This window comes from Hoplias malabaricus, chromosome X2 (genome assembly GCF_029633855.1).
Source record: "Hoplias malabaricus isolate fHopMal1 chromosome X2, fHopMal1.hap1, whole genome shotgun sequence".
NCBI lineage: Eukaryota > Metazoa > Chordata > Actinopteri > Characiformes > Erythrinidae > Hoplias > Hoplias malabaricus.
In genome coordinates this window covers 12,226,205-12,247,738 of record NC_089819.1, presented here as the reverse complement: position 1 = coordinate 12,247,738, position 21,534 = coordinate 12,226,205, and the positions used below count along the sequence as shown (strand labels likewise).

Below are 21,534 nucleotides of genomic sequence, written 5' to 3'. Positions count from 1 at the left end.
AAATGAAATATGAGAAAGCTGACCTCTCTCTCTCTTTTGAAAGTACTGTACAATAAAACACGGCATATCAGCTCCCAACTAGTGCGAGAGTTAGGCTCTCGCAGTGTCAAGAGCAGACGCAGAAAATAGTCTGAGAGTCCGCTCTGGCCTTAATGCGTTCTGTAGACTGTGCAAGATAGCTGAGGAGAGATGAAAGGAGTTAGCTCTTTTTTTTTTTCAGGTCAATTTGCCTCCAGGGTGTTTACACATGGTAAAGCGAGGGAGATCAGTAGAGAGAGAAGCTGGTGGGGAGGAACTGAAGCTGGTGCATTGAGTGGGTTATCTGTGCATCGGCTAAATCCTGCACAGCTCCTCCTCTGGGGAACTAATCTGGGCGCTAGCAAAGCAAAGCAGAAAAAAAAAAAAAGAAAGAAATGGCTCTTCCAGCGCAGATCTCGGACCAGCTTTGCCGCTTCTCTCCTGGCGTATGATTAAGATTAGCACTTGCGTGTGAGGAGCTGGTCCTAGATCAGTGTATGAGGATGCCACTAAGTGGAGTCTAATCTCGTGCAGCGTGGTTATAGGGGTGCCATCTGCGCTAATGCGATAGCTAACATCATCACTATATCCAGCTTCCTCGCTGAATCTGGGAATCTGGTCTAAGCCTCCTCGTCCTCCTCCGAGCTCAATTTCCGAAACCTCCACTTTAACAGCTGGAAATGAGAATGCAGGAATGGAACTGATCCTGGATCAGGAGTTATTTTATCACCAGCTAGCGTAATAATGGCAAAGCTGACACTATTCTCAACACCTCCCACCCAAGGTTCTTCGAGCCATGCGAAGGCTTCCAGAGTCAAAAGAAACAGTGCTACATGATGTGAGTGTGTGTTTGTGTGTGTTTTTTTTTTTTTTTTTTTTTTTAATGTGTGTGTATAAGATTTTCCTAAGACTGCATTAGTACGTTACTTTTTATCAGGTTGAGTGCATAAACAATAGAAAACTGTACCACCACGCTGCATGTGTACATTGTTCCAATGCCTATAACACATTACTTACACATGTTATAACACATTACTTACGTGAACACCTGTCATAACACAAGGTTTGTATTCTGAATAGAAATGGTGTCAGTTTCAACGCTGTCTTAACTGTCCAGTGAAAGGTCAGTCACAAAATTTAACACACGTTTCCTCTATTAAAGCAAACACACAGTGTCCTGAAGCGGTTGGCACAGTGGTTAAAGGTTGCACTATTAAAAATAAATATGCTACAAGTCACTTCCAGACAACATTAACAAGTTAAAAACACAAAGATTTTTTTTCTTCTTCTTTTGTTCATTTATTTCATCAAATATATTATTTTATTCATTTTCTGAAAACACTTCATTTTGTTCAGGGTCACAGTGCTTCCAGAGCCTGTTCAGAATCTGTGTGTATGGCAGCAAGACATCCTGGATAGGGCACAAGTCCATCACAGGGCATCAGACATACACTTAATCTCACACACACACACACACACACACACACACACACACACACACAAACACTTGTGGGCAATTTCACACAGACAATGTACCAGCATGTGTTATTGGATTGTGATAGGGAATCTGAGCACCTGGAGGAAACCTGTGCAGACAAAGGGAGAACATACACAAAAGAACACAAAATTACTGTTCTTTCTGATATGTATTATATCACATAATTATTAACAACATTATAATCTTGTCCCTTTTTGTTTCAGTAAAAGCTTCAACAAAGTGAAATATTGTCAAGATCTGAACGCAGTGAGCCACATAATCACTGAGGTCAGGTACTGATGTTGGATGATTAATTATGGATCCCAAATGCCAGCAACGGGCATCTGTTGTTTTAAAATAGCTGTATATTCTAAACTGAGCATTTCTAATATTTATTCCAATGTATTTACTCACAAACAACATTTGAATGCCGTTGAGCGTTTGCATTTGCTTATGTCTCTCTATATTTGTAACAGATCAACTGACCCTAAGCTGAACTGCATCCCGAATGCACACATATCTGGAAATATTTTCAGTCTGAATGTTTTCAGCTCAGATATTCAGCATTCATGTGCCTGCTAGTTTAGTTTTCCCAAAGTATGTGATGCCTGAGATACACCAGAGAGTTTAAACTGTGCCAAGCATGCATGCTGGCCCAGATTTCACATTAAAATGTGTATTTGTTTTCATCGGTGTGGCAATGGACAAATTTGCATAGGTCACTGGAAGAGCTGCGGTTCAGAGTTCTGTTCTCTGGGAAGGTGCTGCTGTAATGTATGCACAGTGACCCGGCATAGAAGCTCAAAATCCAGCATTTTCTCACTGACCGCACATCATTCCACACACGTCCATCATTGTAGGTAAATGTCAGAGTATGCCTACCATAACATTAGCACAGTTACAGTCCAGAAGAGAGCTTCAATCTTTGTCTGGGTGGTGAAAGAATGCTCTATTCAAGTCAGCCTATTGTAGCATGTTCCTCAAGGGGTACAAGAGCATTTCAGAGGGTACACAATGTCCTATTGCCTTTGAGACCCAGTTGAAACCAAATTTGAATCAGTAGAAAAAATATTCACAGCGGTACTTGTGTTCTAGCAGAAATGTTCCCTCCAGATTTACGGTCTAAAAAAACATCAACATCACTATCTATAGCTTCTGCATAGGTTACGCTTCATAAATGCATTTGTAATTATATTAATTTCATATTTACAATTATAATTACATGTGGAATACATTCTAAAGGAAGTATATAATTTATTTTTATTTTTTTAAGCCATGTTCCATAACATCTTTAACAGAATATCTGTAACCAATATAACACATTATCACATTGGCTTAGTCCATAAGGTACCTATGAATTTTAAAGGAGATATTTAATGCCCATTTTCCACAAATGAAAACATTTATGGCGTCTTAATATATGTGATATGCTTTGGTCAAAATACCACAAGGATATAACACCTGGTCTTAACAGCCCTGTTCACAATGACCAGTTCCCTGTTCCTTTAAATGAAAATGAATTGCAGCTCAGTTCAGTGGGAACCCAGAAATTGAGAAACGAGAAGTAGAAACTGCATTTTCTTCATATTCCTTCGGCTCTCTGATCTTGTTTTTTTTTTTTTTTTTTTTGTTTGCTCCCTCATTTCCTCTGTGAACAAATATCCAGTGTCATTAACTGGAAGAGGCAGAGGTGTCACACTACACTATCAATTTGTAGATTATCTACCTGACAAATACTCTATATACACTATATATCCATATAGCAACTAGTATATTTGCTGTTGAAAAGATAGGAAGGCATTGAGCAGCTATAATTGACCTTAAGGTGTCCAGACCCTTGGTCATAGTTTAAGACCTGTATGGAGCCATGGCACCCATTTTCCCATTTTCAATAAACTCAAATGTCTTTGAAGCCATTGGTCTGTTCTGTCATCACATCTAGATCTCTGCATCATTTTGCACATCAATTTCCATGTTCATAGTTTTGGAGTTTCCCCAAAGTAGTTCTTGCCCATGGTTTTAGCAGCACAGTAAAAGAACAACATAGCTGACTAAATGTTATTCATTACCACAAGCTACCTTCCTCTCAAGTGGTCAGGCACTACTGTCACACCCCTATGCCAAGTAAATCTCTCTTCTAAAGTGCCTTCCTGGAAGACATCAATGTAAAGTGCTCATGTACTTTAGAAGGCTTCCGTTACACATAACAGGAGTAGCTTCAACCACGTTTCCAATGTTTCCTGCTGCTCACTGTGGTGACATCACCAACTGATAAAGTGCTTCACAGCCAACAGCTCATTATGTATATCACTGAAATCAATAACTGATTACTTGTCGTAGACCTCTTTATGACTGTAAAAACTTCAAACGTTCTCACATCAAGTAAATCTACATTAGTATGTTTTTACTAAACAGTGGACTCCAGGATACAAACCCCAGAACAATACCCCAGGATGCTGTAGACTGGAAATTTTTGGTAGGTGGTCTATTCTCAGTCCAGCAGTGACAATGAGCGATTTAATACCTCCTGCATCAGTGCTGTGTCTGATCCACACCCAAAATAATACCTGCTCTGTGGTGGTCCTGTAGGGGTCTTGAGCAAATAAAAAAGTGTATGTGGTCTAACAAAGTATACAGACTGTACCTGTTGAACTACAAAGTTATTTAAATGTTTTGGCTGATCAACAAATATTAGTGACTAATGATTTGTTTTTTAAAAGTGGGAAAACCAGAAGGAAATATGAACTTGGATCACCTGAGGAGCTGTAAGGCTCTGCTCTAATACAGGCACAGTGACCCATGCAACAAAGGAGCTGAAAACCTGTTCGAACTGACCACACATCATTGTAGGCAAATGTCAGAACGCGTCAACCTTTATATTTCCACAGTTACAGTCTCAAAAAAGAGCTAAAACCTTTGTCTTGGAGGCGAAAGACTGCTCTGCTCCAGCCAGGAACATGTTCGCCAAAGGCTATAAGAGCATTTCAGAGGGTAGACAATGTCCAGATAAAACTGCCCACTTTAAAATGAGGTCCAGATTTGAATCACCCTGACAAAACCTCACAGACTGTTTGTATTCCAGCATGGAATGTTTTTGCTTGGTATAGAGAGAAATGAAAACAGAACACTGTGTCCTTTTGGCATGACTTTATTTAGTCTTAATGAATGGCAAACGCCAATCCAATAACATACTGTATATTCAGTATCACTGAGTAAAACAGGGCATGAACTTCTCAGTCTCACCGAAAAGTATAGAAAACATATTGAACAGAAAATATAGCCTCAGATAAAAAACAAGAGCAAAGAGAAACTAGGCAAGCCTAGATTTGCTGGACTGCCATTAGCCATATAGCCACTGTCACAGAGGTGTTTTTGGCACTTCAAAAACAGGAAAGCCCAAAATACATACCCTTGTCATTTGAAGGTCTGGAGTAGCTTTGGTGCTTCATATCAGTGTCTTTGTTTACGTGTGTTTTTTTATTATGTGATTGTGCTGTACAGAAAATATGGAGGGCAGGTAATAAATACAGAAATTAAAAATGGAGCACAATGTTTTGTTCATTATATATATATATAACACCGGCATCAGAGTTTTTCTTGTTCAGTTTATTTAAAAATAAATGCTAAATGATCTACAACCAAAGAACAAAGGAGAAATTTTGTTGATTTTAAGAATTACAATTCTTAAAATGTCTACAAAATGAGTCCCCACCACTTCCCTTTACAAATTTTCAGGCAAAAACACACACTTGCACAAAATAAGACAAATTCAGCAGTCCTCCACTCTCTGAGAGATATAATACGTGTGTAAATGTTGCAGAGTTCTGAGTGGTCCGGCTGAGCTTGTGAACAGCAGAGTAACGTAACTAACGCAGAGCCAAACACAGCCCCAGAAACACACAAAAACAGAGCATGTTCCTGGTTTATTTCCTATTATTTATTTATATGAAACATTATAAATGACCCTGTCCAGCTCCACTGGGCAATAATGCTGTGATTGAGGCTCTGAGCTCTGTTTTGATTTACTGAATCTCAACATGCCCATGAATAACGTCACAGTTCGTGCTAAAGACCCCGCTTGTTATGGGCATGGATGTTTCTCTATGTTGTGTCTCTATCCTGTCCTGTCCATATATTCTAGGATCCAGTCCTGGGTTCCTGACTGCTCATGCCGGATGCTGGAATCTGTGTCCATGGTTTGACTTCAACCGTCCACTATAAAAGAGATGTTTACGTCACACACGGCAGGAAGATTTCCTCACTAGACTGTTTATCTTTTACGAGGTTGTGCTCTGTTTGTGTCGGTAGAAACATGTCGAATGGTTTCAAATTTAGTTTACAAACTGGAACCATGCCATTTCCTCGCTGGTGGTAAAGTGCTATGTGAAATATGGCTTTCTGCTTTGACTCAACGCTGAGTCTACATCGTAGCCTTCACAAGTTCCCTATACAATTGTGTGTGTTTATAGTTGTGTATTGTCCAAACTGATAAAAGGGCTATATCACAAATATGTTCCTTCACCCTATAGTACAAAATGTAGTGGTGTAGCATTATATTTATAAATCTGTAAAGTGCACTATTTAAGGAGTAGGGCACTATTTAGGGAGTAGAACACTAATACCAACAGAACATAATTTACATATGGTGCCAGGAAAGCTGTACAAAGCCCCTGAGTGTTCCCACTCCTTGTAGTGAGGTTTCTTAAGAGGTTTGGGATAAGACTTATTCTTAGGAGCAGATTTAAACTGATTTTTTCGATGGGTGGGCATCAGAAGTTCACGTGTACATTTATGAATGATGAACTATATTTTCTACACATTGTATGAATCATTGGAACAGCCTTTTAGTCAGACACATGCAATTTCATATTGAGACCAGACTTTTTAGGTTGTTTCCCAGACAGGGATTAAGCCTACTGCTGGACTATATCCTCCTTTCAATGGAAAACCACAATTCAAACCACTGTGTAGTCCAGAAATAGGCTTAATCCCTGTCTAGGGAAACACTCTTTGATGTGTACATTTAACCTTTGTTACAGTTTCCATTATTTGAGGGACTTTTTTTGTTTTACTTTGTAAAGAAACACTATGACTTTTTTTTTAAATAACAGTTTTAAAAACCATTGTGATGGGGAGAATAGAGCCTTTGCTGTTCTTACTCCAGGAACAGCACTGCAGAAACTGCACTAACATTTGGAGGAGGGTAGGAAAACACCAGCCCCCCTCCCCCTATAGTGGTCCTTTAAAGACATGTGCAGGGTTATATTTTCATACCTCCATTATTTGAGCTCAGAGGCTGGTTGCATTTTCGACTTCACAAAATCCAGTTAAACCCAAACAAGTTTAGTCTTTTGGCTGTATTCTGTCTAGGGCTGTTCTGAATACCATTTCTAGGGCTTTGGGGCTTCAGCAGGAAAATTCACAAATATTCAAATATACTTATATTCTTATATCTGCTTTAAACCCCAATCTCCAGGCTGCTTTCCTCACAGAGCTCTGCAGCTCAGAGCTAGAGAGTGAAGCTGTGCTTATCTGAGGGCTCACTAAAGGCACAGCCTATACCGGGATAACCAGAACTTCATGGAGGTGGTCAAACTTGCCACTGTTCATTGGAAATAGGGTGTTTTTGTGTGTTATTCTGTTTTAGGCTTTATTTATTCAAGGACTTTTATAATGACGAATACCTGAATATGAATGAATGGTGGGTTTCCAGGAGCAGAGTGCTGTTTTTAGCACAGGAAAACCAAGAACGAGCATTCTTTATCCATAGTCTACACTTAGGGGAAGAAAATAAAAAAAAAGAAAACTAAATATACTAAACTAAAAATTTTATTTTAACAATTATCTCACTGCTGCTTTGTGATGAAATGAAAAACCTCATGTCTGTTTTGACAGACAGCTGTCAGACATCTCTGACTCTATATTCCTGTAAGGGTCACCATCTTATATTAATTTAAACTATATAAATAAATATAAAAACAACTATATATATATATATATATATATATATATATATATATATATATATATATATATATATATATATATTTTTAGGCATCAGAGTCTTAAAATAAAAACAGGAAAAGGAACACTCTGACACGCCCTGCTTCATTTTTAGTGTTTCCTTTTTTTGGCTGCACCCCAGTCTCCCTTACACTGAAGAGATTGTTGATGACACACATTTGCCACTTGTCTGCTTTGTCAGCGTAGTGCTCCAGCAGAGCACAAGCCTGTGGAATTGGGGGAGACGAGGACGACTAATTCAAAACATCACCGCCATAAGACCCACATCAACTGTGATTTAGCTTTAAGTGTACACACACCTCTCTGTACTAACTCTTCTGCTCTTAAGATGGGACACCTGAAGGTGTTCCACTTTCCCTCTGGTCTGAAATGTTTGGTTTTATATTTCAGTTGAAAGGTATTAAATGGTGTATTACCTACAACCGTATGCAATGTCAAAGAATGTGTGAAGACAGTGGCTCAGTGATGACTGTACTACATATATATACTTAAGTTCTAAGCCTTGTTATGTCTTGAAAGCCTGAACACACTTTCACTTCCCTACACTGGTATCAATGTGTCACTGCACTGGTCATGACATACTGACACTCTGACACCATGTCATTTCGATACGAGCGAATGACCGAATGATATATGGCCGCTCTATTTGAAATATTTTACACTCCGCACACTGTGTTTCAGCCGGAAATTACACAGGGAAAGACCAGGGCTGGGTCCTGGCGCTCAGTGTGGTAATATTAGAAGACTCAGTCTGACATTTACTTACGAAGATGAGCGTCAGTAGGAACAGCTCAGCCAGAAAATGCAGCCTTTCCCTTTGAGGACGGCAAAGTACATGGCTTCAGGTCACTGCAGCAAATGTCTCGAGTCCTTCTCTCAACCCAATTAGTGATACAAAACTAATAAAAAAAAAATTAAACAAAATAAAGTCTCAAGTTAAGGGCAATCTTGTAACTCAAAGAATGAATGGTAAGACATCAACTCAGGCTCTGGGCCACCCCAGAATATTATCATGCCCTTCTCTCTCTCTCTCTCTCTCTCTCTCTCTCTCTCTCTCCCTTTTATTTTGTGACAGATGGAGCACTAGAACCAATCCAAATGCACTGAATGCACTTGGAATAATATATTTAATGTTAAACGTTTATGAACACCTGCTAGAACATTTCTTCTGCAATCATTATATATTTAATGCAGATCTTTCCACTTAAGAGCTCTGGGCACTTGTGTTGGTCTGCCTTTGTGGATGTAAATGAACACTGAAGTAATGTTGAAATAATGGACTAAAATGCTATTCCCAGACTTTGTACAATATGTTTTTGAATGTAGCGCACATGTACTTTTTCTGACTTCTACCCTGAAACATTTGTCTTTACCCTAACTCCAACACTATTCAAAACTCTGGGCTGTTCATTTTCAGGGGTGTATGTATTATTTTTGGAGATCTTGTTAGGTTACATTATGTAAAACTAGATTTTAAAACTAAATCCTCCATTTTCCCTAGTTTTGCTGCCCTTATAACAAACATTCCATGGCTACGTGCTTCCACATGTCACTGCCCTTGATGTTGACAGATACAGTAATACCTTGACTTACGAGTTTAATTCGTTCTGTGACCAAGCTGCTCATATTTCAAATAATATTTCCCCATTAAAATGAATTGAAATGTTATTAATCCATTTCAGCCCCAAAAACCACACCAAGTTTTTGTTACATGTTTTAAAATAAGAAAAACTTACAGATAAATAACAGATAATGTATAAATAATAATAATACATAATAAAAAAGAATGTAAAGAAATACACTGGTTCTGTATTTACCTTAAAGATGCTGGTGGATGTGGAGGAGATTGGCGGAGGATGTTGGGGGAGTTTTTCTTTTCATTTAACTTACTCGCTACACACTTAATGCTACAATGCTACAAAAAACAGTGATACGACACCATAAGCTCACTTGCTCATAACTCAGATCTCGGCTCGCATCATAAAGCAAAAAAAAATAAAAATTATCGACCCAGTGACGGCTTGTATCTTGGAAAATGTGTAAGTTGATTCACTCGTAAGTAAAGGTTTCACTGTATATGTTGTTGGGTGGAGATTGAACTACTGAATGGTTGGAAAGTGGTGACATCAATTTGAAAAAAATAAAAAAATAAATAAATGACTCAAATGTTTTGGGACATTAACAGTAAAACTTTTTAATGTTTCAACAAATAGATGAAGGTTTAGTTTTCCATGATGGGGTCTTCTAAAGCTCCCATTCTGAGATATGTGTTTTTTGTTACGACAGCGGCAATCTGTAACAAGATATGATACGTGATGTAAAGGCTTCAGAACAAAGACGGCTCACACACACTAGCTGTATCAGGCAGATAATTCGGCTGTAATGATGGAGAGGCTCTCAGATCATACGGCACTGAATGATTACTTCCCATTTCCCTTTTATTCTGGGGTAATGCATTTTTCCAGCCTCAAGGCTGGCAACCTCACAAACTCCAAATTGAATTTTATTGCTAATAAAAGCTGTGGGAGAGAGGGGGAGACAGTTAGTCAATCCAGCGGAAAAGGGAGGAACATCTTTTTAATGGTTCAGATAACAGTATGATGGCTCATTTGCTATACAATTAAGGGGGGACCTCAAAAAAAAAGGACAAATGGTTGTGCTTTAAGCTTACTTTGGCCTTGGAGATGCAGAGCATATGGAGATAGCACTGATTACTACAGTGGCCATTGGCCTGAGATCTGCAAATTTAAAAGCTCAGCAGGAGGGATATGACCATCAACGTTGAGTACCTCTGCTAATGTAAGAAACTTACATTGTTCACCTCTACAGATATTTCTAAGTCTTTCTTATTCATACTCAGGAGCTGCAAGTTATTCATTTTATTCTGCTACACCATTCACATGCGATTACCCAAATGCATTTGCAATTAAGTAGCCATTATGCATGAATTACATAGACATTTAATGTACTTTTTCAATTTTAAGAGCTTATGCTAAGCATAGTTAATCCTTTGATTTTACTGTCAGTAAATGACAAATCATGTCAACAAAGCCCTTTACCCCCAACAAAGCAAGAGCAGAACAATAACAAGAATCAAAATTCCATTATTTTGTTTTCAGCCATAACCAGAATGTTCAGTGTCTTATTTCATGTTTGAAAGAAGCACTGACAATTCTCTGCACTTTCCAAGGCCGTCATGCTGGTATTCTGGGTAGAAAAGACCCAGGTTTTCATTGCATGCACTGTCTTAGTCAAGGACAGAGCGGCTGCAATCAGAGGGAGAAATTAAAGTGCAGGCAAAAATCTCCCGTGCTCTTTAAACTGGAGGTGCTAAAAAAAAAAAATTAAAAAAAAAGTGCTCTTTGCAGTGGTGCCACAGAAGAAGCAGTCAATGCCTGAATCTTTAAATAAATAAATAAAAAATAAGGTTGTAAAGATGGTGAGATGTGTGAGTGTGAATAGCCTCTTTAAAATTTAAAGAGCCGTGCTCATAATGGACAGGTCCCTTACCACTTTTCTAAAAGGCATCTCCTGGAGCCTTAAACCTAAGTCAAGATCCATTTCTACACTCTTGGAAAAGATGCTTCTTTTATTAGCAATTTGCATTGTTCATTAGATTGATTGATAATACGATGCATATGGTTCAATACAGCACCTTTCTAAAAAAACAGGTCTAAATAGCAACGAAAAATGTTCTTCTATTGAAATATCTGAACATCGTAGAACTAGAAGAACTCGTTTTTCACATTTAACACATCAGTCAGACATTCCCCACAAAAAGACACACTTCTCTTTGCATTTCCAGTCAGAGGCACACTATACAACCATTATCAAGTGGAAATCAAGGGGATGAATAGACAGTTGGCTGCTATTTACTTGGCTTTTTCTGAAGGTTTAAGACTATGTTTGAACTTTTTGAATTTTATTGCAATCATCCATGAGAGTAGTACTGAAGTGAAGTACCAATGATGGATGCTTAGTTCTGTATCGCAAGCCCCACACCAACTCATCCTAAAGGCACTGTATAGAGCCTCATCACATTTCTTCTGCTAAACAGCTCAATGTTAGGGCTGCCCCCCCACCCCTTGCCCCCCTGTTAACATACCTGTTCATGATAGACATTTTGGGTCATTATTTAATCATCATACTTGGTAAATATGAGCAGGTGAGCACATTAGCTGTACATTTCCACGTCACATTATGTATTTCCACACAAATGAGATACATTTTTATTGAGGATATTAGCATATGGGCTCTGTAAGGCTTGATGCCAAGCCTCCTAAGATATTTCCTCAAGGTTTATGACGGCAACAAATTATCATTCAACTATTATTCACATCAAAAGCGGCAAGCAAGATTAGATTTCCTGATTAGCATACTGCCGAGACCCGAGCGCAGTAACAATTAATATGCTATTAATTTTGCAGGTCTAAATGAAACATTTAGCAGTTGTGTTCCACTGCATGGCTTAAAGTATGCAGTATCTCTACTCAGGAGACATTTTTATTAAAAAAAAAAAAAAAAAACCTTACATCCCCCTTCTTTCAGATTGCTCCACTCTGCCTTTGGCTTCCCTCATCTATTTTTGGAAGTCTTTTATATGTTACTGTACTTTTGCATCATGCTCTCAGTATAGGGGAAGAGCATGTCAACAATGGCACAACCTCCTCACATTAAACCGGGAATTCCATCTTCTGAGAGTTTGGATTAAAAGTGAATACTGGAGGAACAAGCAAGGATTTACAAGACTACACTGATCTGCTTATTTAATGTAGACTCTGTTAGCTGTTTAAAAATCACTAACAGCAAAACATGCTTTATGGACTAAGGCTTGACGTATATAAATGGAATTAAGTAAGTAAGTGAAAGTAAGTCTTACCGAAAGGCTTAACATTACATGAACAATTCTTTAAGGTATGGATGGAATATCAAAATCATCAATGAAAAATTGAAAAACCACACAGTTACTTTTATTATCTCTACTGGCTGCTAGAATTGTCCATCAAAACATATCTCCCCCCTCCCCCGGACTGATGGAGTGTCCGTGCTAAAGTAAATGACCTCACGTTTACTCGCGTGAAATATTAAATCAGCAAGGCTATATTTAATCACAATAAGTATCAAGTATAGTAATGATAGACTCTGCTTTTGCTAAAACATGTATTAATAGCAGGGAATACGGTGCATGCTTTGGTTACACGGAGGTGGATGTAGTTCATTGGAATCCACTAAAAGAAATCCGCAACGCATGCAAGTCTGTTTTACATATAAAACTTTCGGACATGTCCCAATAAAAATATTTTTACATTTCTGTAAAATGTAATGTGTCTAAATCGCGTTATCTGTGGTTTATTTTTACTGTTACAGTCAGAGAAATATAGTCTTTTCCTGTTCCTGAAAAGTTAGCTTTTTGGAGATATGTGTTTTTGATTGGACTGTGATGATATATTACTACAAAACCATTCCCAGGACTCGTACAAAATGTACTACAGATAAATGACACTCATAAAATCTGTACTAAATAAATCATGGAAGTTATTTTGAATATCTTTTTATTCAGCTTGAAAAATCTGGCTTAAGTCTTTGCTTAACCATCAACCTAGCTGTACATCGTTAAGCTTAAATACATAAATAAATAAATAAATTAAACAAATAAATAAAATGTCATTTGTGCTTGATTAGCACTATTGCTAACACTTAACCCAAACCCTGGCAATAACTCTAATCTAACCCTAAACTTAACTGTAACTTTCACAATGTCAAAAACAGCAGCATTTTGTGCTTAACCTTACACCTAAACCTAACAATAAACCTGATGTTTGTGTGCTTGTGTAGCATTAGCGCTTAGATAAGAGATGATTTTGACAGTGTATTTGCTGAGACAATGCCACCAGTGGAACGGAATTCACTTAGTGATCATAAAAGTAACTATGAAGTGATTTTAGGAATAGCAGGAGTGATTTTCTTTTTAGGGTCTTTACACTTCTCTGGCATTCGCTTGGCCTTGAGCACTCAGTGCAGCTGCTCCAGAGCCTATTCTATTCCATTGGTCAGTGTTTTCTATGACAATTATACAAAGTGCATGAACACAACTGAACATGTGTGTTTGTGGGTGCACCTTAAAGAAGCAGAACACACTGATTAGATGGAGAGTCTGCAAATATCTGGATATATAGTCTATTCAAATATTTGTCTTTATCTAATCTTTCAATATATGCTTGTGCCCCACAGGGCCCTTATTCAGATTGCTACAGTCTAATTACAGGTTCAGCTTTTCAAATACCATATCTTGGAGTAATTAACAGCTCTTTGAATGTTACATAGATGAAATCAGTAAGATAATTATTCATACATGGTCTCATTTGGCATGTTCTGAAAGGCAGCTTAACAGGGAAATGTGGTAATACACTATAATCAAGCATTCATCACCATGTTAAAAACAAATACAGTCTGTGAGACATGCTAACCTCTGCCCATTCTAGTCAAATTCTGATTAATCTACACACCAAATACAGCTGCTTTAGGCATGTCTTGATGTTTTGGCCTCTAATAGGATCTGCTAACTTATTCACGTTTACAGTGCAGTGTATTAAGCCCTAGCAGCACTGAGCTGAAGAGCCAGGAGGCTGTGTCCTCAGGACTGACCTTACCCCATTCAGTATGGGATGAATTGGAGTTGAGTTTTTGATCCAGAACTAATTATTAAGGACCACCTGGTAACTCGCAAGATGATGCAGTGGTCTGCTTTTACATGATGGTAGTAGCAAATTCATTGTTTGTGTTAGTCATCCCCTAGTCCTTCAGCGGCGATGGGACGTCACCAACAGGGTGCAGTTGGCTCATGGTTTTCATTTGTTGACTCTTCTCAGTCCAGCAGTGACACTGAGGATTTTAAAAACTCAGGAAACACTGCTGTGTCTGATCCCGACATACTAGCACCACATCAGTGTCACAGCAGCACTGAGAATGATCCGGCACCCAACTCATACCTGGTCTTGTGGTGATCCTGGGTACTGAAGGGCAGGGTGAAAGGGGGCTAACAATGGATGCAGAGAACCAGATGGACTCTACCACTACAGAGTGCTTCTGTATGGTTAGTGGAGCTGATAAAATAGTGAATGTAGATACAAGGTAAGTGATCCTAATCCAGTGATAGCTCAGTGTTTAAATTACTGACAGCTTGAGCATTGAAGTGAAGGAGCATGTTGTTGCACTGAATCTCCAATGCATCATGATGCCAGAGCCGAGCCACATAGTGACCTCCCATCACTGCGGAAGGGCACAGATGCCCTCATCACATTTCAGGGTAATTCTCACTGTTGTGCCCATAATATTTGAGAGCAGCAAGTACAGGTTAGCATCAGCTCTGAAAAATTTATGAAGGAGGGGGAAAAGTGTCTACGGTAATCATGAAATCTTGATTCCCCAGCGGCTGAACTGCAGCTAGGGAGGTCTGTGAAAGAGGGAAGGGGGACTATAAATAGAAATCTGTTGTCACATTAAAATTGTACCTTTAAAAGAGACAAACAGAATTCTTAACGTTACACCACATAAGTGATTATATAACAAACTAATGTAAGCTACTGAGTGAACTGGATGACAGACTATTGGCCTAATTGTATTGTCAAGCCATTAGCAGGTTATGCAAACCACTCTCTACTAAGACGCTAGTCTAAAATTGCACATCTTAAACACTGTCTAAACACTGTGGAAAATCAAATCTCTATATGTGCCAGCATCCGGAAATAGCTGTTTCAGTATTTGGACTGGGCGTAGGAGTGAGTGTGGTGTAAATCGGAAGGGGATGAAGTCAATGTGTGTGATGTGGGTGTATGGTGTAAGAATGCTAGGAGCTCTTTTGTGCCGCTTTACATCCGGTTTGTTTATGATGCATCTGTGGTTGGTTTTGTTTTGAACTTTTAATGCCTTCTATAACTTTTAATACTGAGACCTACTATACTAGCTGACCATAGTACCATGCCCTAGTGACTATCTTATTGTAGTACTTGAGTAGTGGAGAAGACCCAGGCTGGGAGCTCACCACGATAGTGGAGTGGATTGAGGTAGCAGTAGAGTTGACTAGGCCAGATTTCATGAGGCATCTTCTATCACGGTGGTCAAGCCATGAACTTTTGAGTAACTTACTGAGACCTGACCTATGGACTTTTTCACCATGGTGCTGGGGACCATTCGGCTCTGAACCAGTGTTTTTCCCGCCATATGTGTGGAGTTGAATTGGCCCACAAGCCAGGGTTTTTTTCTCACCCTGGTAGCACTTTTGACTTGACCAAAAGCCAGGGACCTTCTCACCATATTAGCTGAGTTTGACTGCGACAATACTTGGGATTTCTTGTGGGAGCTTCATGAGATCGTCACCTGGCATGTTTTTTTTTAGTGAACAACTGTGGCCTCGTCAAGAGTTAATTTGTAGAACTGCCTTCTTAATGTGTTTGAGACCATATCTTTGGTTGTGCAGAGGTAGGGGCTGGTACACAGTTCTCTACAGTGAATAGCCCGGCTCCACCAATGCCTAATGAGATGTGTCCAAACTTTTGACTGGTACTGTACATTAGAGTTGCCAGTAGGGGGAAATATGAGTGTGTGTGTGTGTGTATTTCACTGAACAAACACTGGATTATGAATACCTATCTACACTCACTGTCCAATTTAGTGATTAAAAAGTATGCAGAGCAACTAATGGTCATGTATTTTCAGTGGAGCTGACAACATGGACAATGAGTGTAGACACAAGGTAGATGTTCCTTATCCAGTTGATCACTCAGTGTATACGTGTGGGTTTTGTCTTGTTTGCTGTTGATTCAGAATTATAAACCTACCTTGAGTTTGAAAAGGGTTGAAAAAGAACAATTCTTATATGAAGTGACACCATGAAGTGGAATGATCTTATTGCAATGGTAAATCATATTATCCCCTTCTAGTATTCCTCTCCACAGTGCAATGACTTAAAATAAGCCATATAAATGTCTAGAAATAAGTTATTAGGCAGACAAGATAGGTCTGAATAGAGAAAAGCGCCAGAGCTCCACCTGGGAACCCGTGACAATCAGATAGCAGCCGTTTCTCTTTGTAGTATCTTTAGAAAAGTGTATTTTCAAAGCTATACATATGAAGGGGAATTTTTCTGTAGCCTAAAAACAAGGCCATAACCATTTAAGGTAACAAGAGAGCTGTCCAAGGCAGAGCTGAATACCTAATCACAGCTGTCTGCAGGCAATAAAGTGAGCACTTTCCCTGTATGGTGTTTTGGCTATGACACACTTGAGCCGTATCATCTAACCAGCTTCGTGACCACAGAGAGTGGCATCTACACCACGGCTCTTCCTCAGCCACTTCATCACAAGAGTTAAATATTGACAGCTGACAGCTCCACTGTGCCACTCAGCTACTTTGCACTGGAGTTCATCGAAATATGATATGCAGGTGCTGGCTACAGGAAGACAGAGTCCCCGCAAAATGCAGCTTTTATGGCTGATGGCACAGTCTGCAGGCACCAATGGATCCTGGCAGTATGAGGGTTTTCTTTCCATATATGTCACAAATGGCACAAAAAAGTCTGCAATGGACTGGTATTAATACTGGTGCCACCTAAGTGGACATTTGCATAAATATCCCAGTGTGAATATGGCTGTGTGGGTGACTGTAAAATATGTAATTGCATTCTTCTCTCACACACAATGCTACCGACCTGGGAGCTTGAAGCCAAGCACCTGCTTCCTCTCAGACATGGGAAGCCAACTACCCCTTCTTTTCAAACCGATGCTAACACCGCTGGGCATTTCAACCCCAACTGCCCAAATCTGCCATGTCATTCAACAGATGCTTGCACTGGCCAGCTCTGAGCTTGTGTAATGGGGAGGGTTGGGGGGAAGGCATCCTATAAACCCAGAAAACGGAGCCAGTTGTACTGTCCTGGACTCCTGGCCTTGGATATCTGATATATAAATGGCGAATCAACCAGCAATCTCCTAATGTTTGGTCCAATTCTTAGACCACAGCACCCCTGGGGATCCCCTAGATTTCAATAGCACTTTGGGTAGAATCATATTCATTTACACTGCATGTCCAAACCATTGTTTCCCCATCCCACTGCCCCACAGCCAAATGCTGATGTATTTTAAAACCCTGAGCTGACATCTCACTCCAAACATAAGAGATTGTAGAAGCAGTACACACACAAACACACACGCACACAACAGAATTTATTTATTCCCTTCTAATATTTGTGTTCTACTGAACAAGAAACACTGCACTAATAAAAACATGTTCAGGTCCCAAATCATCACATGTTCACTTGGTGTGGCACGGGTAGTGTCACTCACACAGCTTCAGGACCCTAGGGTTGTGGGTTCGAGCCCCACTCTGGATGACTGTCTGTGAGGAGTTTGGTGTGTTCTCCCATGTTCACTCTGGTTTTTTGTTGGAAGCAATTTCTACCTCTGTTTTCAGTCTCTGCACGTGGACAGGATGACGTAGGTAGATCAGACAGATAGGAAAGCCACCAATCATTTTGTCTGGTCTGACTGAAATGATTGCACAGGGTTTTTACAGGTTAGTGTCGCAGTCACACAGCTCCAGGGGTCTGGAGGTTGCGGATTCGATTCCCACTCCGGGTGACTGTTTGTGAGGAGTTAGTGTGTCCTCCCACAGTCCAAAAACACACGTTGGTAAGTGAATTGGCGACTCAAAAGTGTCCGTAGGTGTGAGTGAATGTGTATGTGTTGCCCTGTGAAGGATATGGGTATGTAACAAAAACTGCCTTTATGTGTAATTCTAAGGTTAGGTTTAGAGTTAAGTTTAAGGGAAGTTTCAAGGCTGATTTTCTAAGCTAGTTAGACAAATACACTATTTATATTAGTAAAATCATATTTTGAATGAAAGAAATGTTCATTTTCAAAACATTTTTGGCTGGAAAGCTGTGTGCCAAAGATATGGAAGAAGACATAATTCATAAATATATAGTAACTCCTGAAAATCACAGCTGCTGCTACTGCACACTGCATGCGTAATTACTCGACCACGCTGAACTGAATTAGCATGTTGACTTGCCCGTCCAAAACCTCATTACCGTACACACCTACAGGATGTCACTCCACAGAAGTTGGGGAGCTTCCAGCATCTAGCCCAACTCAAACACAAAATGAATTGTTTATACTGGGATGAAAGCGATGCACTTGGCACATAGCTGAAGCCTAATTTATGGAAAGAGAAAACACAGTGAGGCATTACAGTTCTGATGGGTTCGGTTTGTCCGCAGAAGTAGATATTTTGAAAACAGCTGCTTGCGGTTCTGAGTATTCTGCTCCTGTTCAGTTAAGGGCTTTTTTTTATTATTAATTTGGCAAGGTAAACAAGCCATATGTTCATTCTTGTACCATACGTCCAACAACTCTTCTACTGACTGATGTCTATTTAAGGTCCACCTGTTGTGGACACAAGCGTTTGCCTGGGCACAGTGCCAACAGATTGGGGATCTTTGAAGCAGCTGCACATGAGTTTTAGGACACCATGCAGCCAGGTCTTAAAGTGCATTTATACATATGATATTAAAAGATCAGTCCTATCCAATGTGGACAAAATATATAATGGATGCACATGAAAATCAGCCTTGAACTTAATCCTAAACCATACCACAACCAAAACCATAATCTTAAACATACAAACAATAAACAATAGGCATAAACTTGTCTTGTGTATAACCCTAGCCATAATTCAAAACACTACCCTAAGCCTCAGCTTAATCTAACTCAAAAATCCATAAGCTTAGAAATGGCAGGATTTTCTCTTGCATAACTTTCTCCACAATTTACAGCACTGTATTTGTAATTATTCTTTGGGTAAGCTACATAACAGACAGTGTGGATTTATTGAAACAGCACCACCAGTGGATGGGAGCTTGATAGCTAAATGTAAACTACCAATCACAAGGTAGATATATTAGGGATATCTGGACTGCTACTTTAGGTATTTTATGTACTAAGTTTTGAAGAACCTGTTTTACCATGACCAGTGCCAAATGGGCTAGAGGGGTATAACGCATCTAAAGTTGGGCTGTGGAGTTCTACCTAATACCTGGGAAGGGTAGGAGAAGTCTTCAAATGCTAACATCAGTGTCTGACGATTGTAATGTCTATATTCCTTGATACAGTCAAATCTGCATATCAGTGTTCCAGTATCTAGTGTAAAGCCTTCTTAGCGGCAGGAAAGGGAATGAGGATTGATACTTGTTTTTTTTCCTTCTTATTTCTTTTTAGTTAGATATGGCTGTCATTTTAATGTCTGTGCGTCTGTAATAAATGATCAGGTGAGCAAAATATAGAGCAAAGGACACACAGAGGTGGATAGTTTTTATACAGTAGCCATTTTGCATTCAGTCTTGGTTCAGTGGCCTGCTAAATGGTGAAAAATCTGCCCTAGATTCAGGCCCTCACCTCAGTCCCTCCAGCTTATTTTCTACCAGGATTTGTATGGCTTTCACACACCCCAGTCATCTCTGGACAAAAAAAAAGCCAATTCTCTCTGATGAAACCTTTTGGACAGCCATAAAAAAACTAAATAATGCAGAAAGATCAAGTCAAATCGAAACACAAGTGGAAGTGTCTAGACCAGACGATTAGAACAATTTTCTGCATAAGCATCAAATAGTTCACTCATTACAAAGTCAGTAGTTTGGAAAATGAATGGCACACTAAAAAGGCTGCTTCAATTTGTTTTATTTTTGGTGCTTCTTTCCTGGACCAAACAGCTTGTTATATTACAACAGGGCTTTTGCATTTCTTCGCCTTTGTGCTTCCCTTACAAAGCCTCTTCAGAATGGCTAAACAGGTTTTCCATTTTTCGTTTGTTTGTTTTCCTTTATTTCCAGCAGCAATAAAATCACAATTTATATTCCATAACAATTTGTACCATAAGACCCAAAGCTTGGAAAAAAATCAATGATTATTGTTTATTGCCTCATTACTCCATTTTCCTCCCTACCAGAGCACTGCGAAATGGAATAACGCTAAAAGTTTGCAGTGTTTTTATTTCCTCAGTCAGATCATTAGAGTTAGAGGGGTTTTTGTTCACTTTCCTGAAACTTCTCTCCTCAATCTGACACCTCTGTAGCACACTGTTCTGTCAGTACAGCACTTTTGTTGCTCATCCATCATGCATTCAGCTTACGCGTGTTTGTACCGAGACAGTTGTGAAGTTGTTGTGCTTTTGTCCCAAAGCTTATGTTAAGTTTCTTACCAACTTACTTGGAGCTTTCAGGAGTATTACGACACTTTACAAACTAACGTTGATCAGCTTAGTTAAGATCAAACTCGGAATTACAACAGAAAATACAAAGCAACCAAATCTGCAAACTTTAGGATAGATTAGTACAAGGAGCAGCACAGGCATTCAAACTGAAACTGCTGTAAAATGTTGTGAGAAATAGTAGACAATATTGTCATTTCATTTTCATTCTGACATTGTGATTGTCATTGTCAGTCCAAATTTCATGACTGGATGATTGGACATACATGGTTGGACAAGTTAAAAAATATTCCAAAAAAATTCCAAACTCTGTTTTTGTAACTTTAAATCACATTGAAATATATGAAAGATATGTTTTGTGGTGCTTCAAATGCCATACAGACATTTCCGTAGGAGTGTATAATAATTGTGGTGGTAGCTCAGTGAAAAATTGTTTAAAAAAAAAACAAGATTCCACTTTGAAGACATAGAAATGCTTTGGATTTTCCAAACACTGTTCAATCCAAGCTGCTGGAATCTGCAAGCTTTGCAGAGGTACAGTCCATTCCACAGGTGGCAACAATAACAATCTCTTTAGCCGCCTTAAACAAAGGTACCCAGAAGAGCATGCAGAGAGGCTAACGATGCATGGCATCACAACCGAGTTCATCGTGCTCAGACTCTGCTTTACACACACAGTCAGAGGTAAGTACAGGACTTAAACAAACACTTCCCACTGAAGCATTGAAGAGAATTACTCCATATGACCACTCAAG

The 21,534-nt window shown here is 39.2% G+C and overlaps 1 protein-coding gene across 2 annotated transcripts in view; it reads left to right on the top strand.

Annotated features, from left to right (window-relative positions):
* The window catches only part of LOC136677177 (reticulon-4 receptor-like), a 99,142-nt gene that overhangs the window by 62,418 nt on the left and 15,190 nt on the right, over positions 1-21,534 (top strand). The window contains exon 1 of one of the 2 annotated variants that reach the window (XM_066654618.1): positions 21,389-21,463. The exons of the other annotated variant lie outside the window; for it this stretch is intronic. Within the exon in view, the coding sequence (XP_066510715.1) occupies positions 21,403-21,463 (61 nt within the window). The 5' untranslated portion in view covers positions 21,389-21,402. Of the gene's footprint in view, positions 1-21,388; positions 21,464-21,534 lie in introns of those variants that run through there. 2 annotated transcript variants of the gene reach the window in all.